The 3,755-nt window shown below is 58.5% G+C and overlaps 1 protein-coding gene across 1 annotated transcript; it reads right to left on the bottom strand.

Moving 5' to 3' along the window:
• Window positions 1-2: 2 nt before the first annotated feature.
• On the bottom strand, window positions 3-1,002 carry VDBG_06933 (conserved hypothetical protein; the record flags this gene model as incomplete). The annotated part of the gene is made up of 2 exons (XM_003003325.1): window positions 3-110; window positions 286-1,002. The coding sequence occupies 2 exons, from the start codon at window positions 1,000-1,002 to the stop codon at window positions 3-5; spliced, it is 825 nt and encodes a 274-aa protein (XP_003003371.1).
• Window positions 1,003-3,755: the final 2,753 nt, after the last annotated feature.

Raw genomic sequence — 3,755 nt, 5'->3', positions numbered from 1 at the left:
CCTCATCTGCTGCCTTCGGTGACCGAACCGCGCGCTCGCTTCCTGTTTTCGAATGCGAGCTTCGTAGCCAAGCCTAGCAACTCGGCGAAATCGGTGCGCGGCACTTTATACTGTCGTCGTTGCGCAGTGCAGTGGCTGGCAATGCTTGCACATGTCGCGTGGCCATCACTTGGCGGGCCACCGGATGCTGTTCTGTGTGATGTAATTTCGTGGTGACCTGACTCGTGTGCCGCTCGCTCACTGTGAGACCGACACCCAGCGCGCTGGCACACCATCTGCACCTACTGCGTAGGCTCGCGCAACCGCCTTGCGAGGGGGCAACGTCCAACGCGCTCGGCCCGGCCGTTGATCATCGAGTTTGCCGGCCTTGCGCATCGCCATTTCCATGACAGCAATGCGGATGAAATTGGAGTTCTCACGTGTCTCGCGCTGTCGCATACCCCCGGGAGGATAGGAAAATGCCGTCTGCTGGGGCGATTGCGCCGGAGGTTGGTACGGGGCTGCCTGTGACGAAGAGGACGAAGTAACGGGGTAGACGATGCGAGTCGACGAGGGTGACGCGCTACGAGATCGCTGTACCTTGTAAGTTTGCATCTGGATGGATGCAGTATAGGTCCTCGTAGGCGAAAGAGCGGCGGGATGCGTTTCGAGCCGGGCGCTCGTCGTGGGATTGAGATAACGACGGAGAGCAGCCGACGGCTCCTCCTCCAGGACTGGAGGGCGGCGCTCATCCGTATAAGGAACCTTAGGATCGATGGTCAGAATCGAGCGAGTGAGGAAGTCGTCCGGAGGAATGGACGATAGGTTGAGGGCCGAGATAGACCTGGCCGCCGATTTCAAGGCACGAAGGGAGGCAGTGAGGTTGGACTTGAAAGCCGACTTGAGGGGGCGTAGAGGAAAGGCAAAGTCCGAAAAGGACAGCTCAGACCGGCAGTCCTCACTATCCTGTGGCTCTGCGAGCTCGTCGTAGTCCAGGGAGTCTGACGAGTCCTCGTCGGACATGGATAGAGGGTGATCCTCGCACATGCCACACGGCGAGGAAACAGGCTCGAGAGATCGCCTGGGTTGCTGCGAACGTTTCCCTGCGCACGCGCATTGTGGAGTGAAAGGGGGTCTCAATGGACGACACTCCGTCGGTCGCAAAAGAGTCGCCTAGAGAAGGGATTGAGTCCATCGAGATTGTCCTGGTCGAGAAGGCAGAGCCCACGCCGCTGCCACTGAGAATCGACATGCTTTCGTCGTCGCACATGTCCTCAGGAGGAGACAAGAGGAGATCCATGGGGCTCCGGTCAAGTGTCAGACTGAGCTCCTTATCGGAGACCTCTGACAATCGATAATGGCCTCGAGTGTCAGAGACTGGTCCTTCGAGATTCCCCCTTGCCCTCCGCTGCCGAGGACGAGGGATATCGGTGACAGACAGCAGAGCGCGCATGGCGGCGGGTATAGAGTCTGGGTCGTGGACATACCGCGGACGTGTTGCCTTTCTCTGACCATGATGTCGGTGATTCCGGGAAGATAAACCCTTGGTCTTCGAAGCAGAGATTTGAACGGGACTGGTGGGTGTCGTGGGCCTTGTGCTCAGGCTGGTGGTTGTCCGGGGCGGGCTCGAAGGCGAGAGCCTCGTTGTCTCGTGGGTAGACTTGCGTTTCGACATGACGTGTGGGGCGCTGTGTTCAGTAGCAGGGATGGGCTCGACGGTAACGGTAACGTCCTGAGCATACTTTCTCTGCTGCGAGGAAGAGGAGGCTGCCGGCGAGCTGGGAAAGAAAATGTCGGAGTTGTGTGGTTTGCGGTGGGAAAGAATGATGGCAGGAGGGCTCGAAGATGGGGAGGGAGAAATCGGGGGCGAGGGGAGGTTGTGTTGTAGGCGTTTGGTGGGTGTATGAAGTGGCTGTGGGTGTTGCTTGGAGTAAAGGAAACTCCTCGGGGACATCATGCTGACTGACTCGATAACCCTGGCCCCGGGCGGAAGGGCGGGGGCATGCCGGACAAGGATGGGACAGGGCCTAAGGCTAAGGCAGAGCGGGACGCGTTTGCGCCAAATAGGGGACCTTCTCTTCTGGCTCTGGATGTTCCGGGGGCTCGTATACCGCTGATGCAGCGCGACACTTGGGCCCAGGGGCGTTTGGATCTAGGGGAGGGGGGTTTCCGTAACGTAACGGCTGTTCAAAGGCAGCAAATCAGGGTCGCCCGAAATGAACCGGTTTGTGCAGTCGCTGATCCCACGATTGTTCCTACAGGACCAGACGGGATAACAGCAGCTCTGCTAACGACTATGACGCAAGGCCGCTGGTGGTGCTCGTCAATGAAAGTTCGGGAGCTCGACGGAAGCAGAAAGTTGTAGTGTGACCGTTGTTGGGAGATGAAGCGCACGTCGTCGAGCACTGCGATTTTCCCCCAAGCCGAACGGGGCTTCTCGAAGCTGGCGTTTGGTGGGTTCTGAATGGAAGGGATTCGATCAGCGAGGTGCAAAGTGGCAGAAGGAGATTGGCAGATCAAAGGGAAGAGAGTGGTTGGGTGGCAGGTTTGGACGTCGATGCATTTGCGACGCGGGCCAGGGACGCACCTTGTACAATTGGACCCCTAAGCAATGCATGCCACAGCGGTCAAACTGGCACGACGCGAGCTGGGATCTGATCGCTGGGGGGAGGGGTCGGGTGTCATGTACGGGCGGGTCAGCCCAGTGAACGTGGTGGGGGGTGGCTCGATAGACGGTCGGAAACTATGGTCACGAGGCCTATGTGCCAGGCAGAATTGCTTTGATGCCTGGTGAAGTGACTTTTCGATGGCCGGGCAGGGAAGAGCAGGAAGCGAAGAAGGACAAGAAGAAGAGACGGACGAAAGCGGTGCTTTGGTGTGGCAGCGTCTTCAGGTATATCTCGTCTCAGGGCGGGCGGTTTATCTCGTCGACTCGGAAGCACCAATCTCGTATCGGAACAAGACAGGGCAGGGCCCGACTCAGTTGAGCGTGCAAGATAAGGGAAACGACGAGAAGCTGCTGTGCTCTGAGGACTCTTTCCAGTCCAAGCGGACAGCCAGCCCACTGCAACCTGGGGAAATACCACCCCCCCTCTGTGCCTGCCTGCTTTGCCAGCCCATCTCCGGACGGCAGTCGCGGGATGTCGACAAAAATGGAAGGATAGAAACCCGTCATACCTGCCCAATGTGGTGTCTGCTCCAATGAACAGCGCTGATAAGCATTTGCGAGGTCGATGGCCCCAGCCAACCGTACTTGCTAGACACTTCCTAGCACACGTGCTACCCACAGCACTAGAAAGCCAATTCTTATCTTCAGTTTAAAAAGTGCCCTCTGACTGGCTGGTCACCCCCCCCCCTTCTAATGTTTTGGCCGTTTCCAGTGCTCATGCACTGGTCACTGGACATGGTGGTCAGTCTGTCGGCTCCGGCATCAAACACAAAAGGGCATGCACACGACACAAGTATCGGGGGAACGGCCATCGGCCCCTTCGGACATCTCCTGCTGTGCTGCCTACACGTCTCACGCTCACAGATCAGGCCCCTGGGTGGCGTGAGATGCCCCTTATCAGCGGCCAAACATCAACCTTTGCCACGCAACCCTGCGTCAGCTCGGCTCAGCTCAGCATCCCTTCATGCCCAAAATGTCACCAATGAGCGACCCAGACGGACAGCCACGAAAAGGTTGGGGAGTGAGGCAGATGCGCAGCATGTCAGTCGCCCGAAACTAGCGGACGGAACGCCCAGCGAAGCGCCCCCCCGCGTGACCCCAGCTGCGA

The sequence above is a fragment of the Verticillium alfalfae genome, genomic scaffold (genome assembly GCF_000150825.1).
Source record: "Verticillium alfalfae VaMs.102 supercont1.8 genomic scaffold, whole genome shotgun sequence".
Classification (NCBI taxonomy): domain Eukaryota; kingdom Fungi; phylum Ascomycota; class Sordariomycetes; order Glomerellales; family Plectosphaerellaceae; genus Verticillium; species Verticillium alfalfae.
The sequence above is the reverse complement of the archived record's forward strand: the minus strand, read 5'-3'. Positions and strand labels throughout refer to the sequence as shown.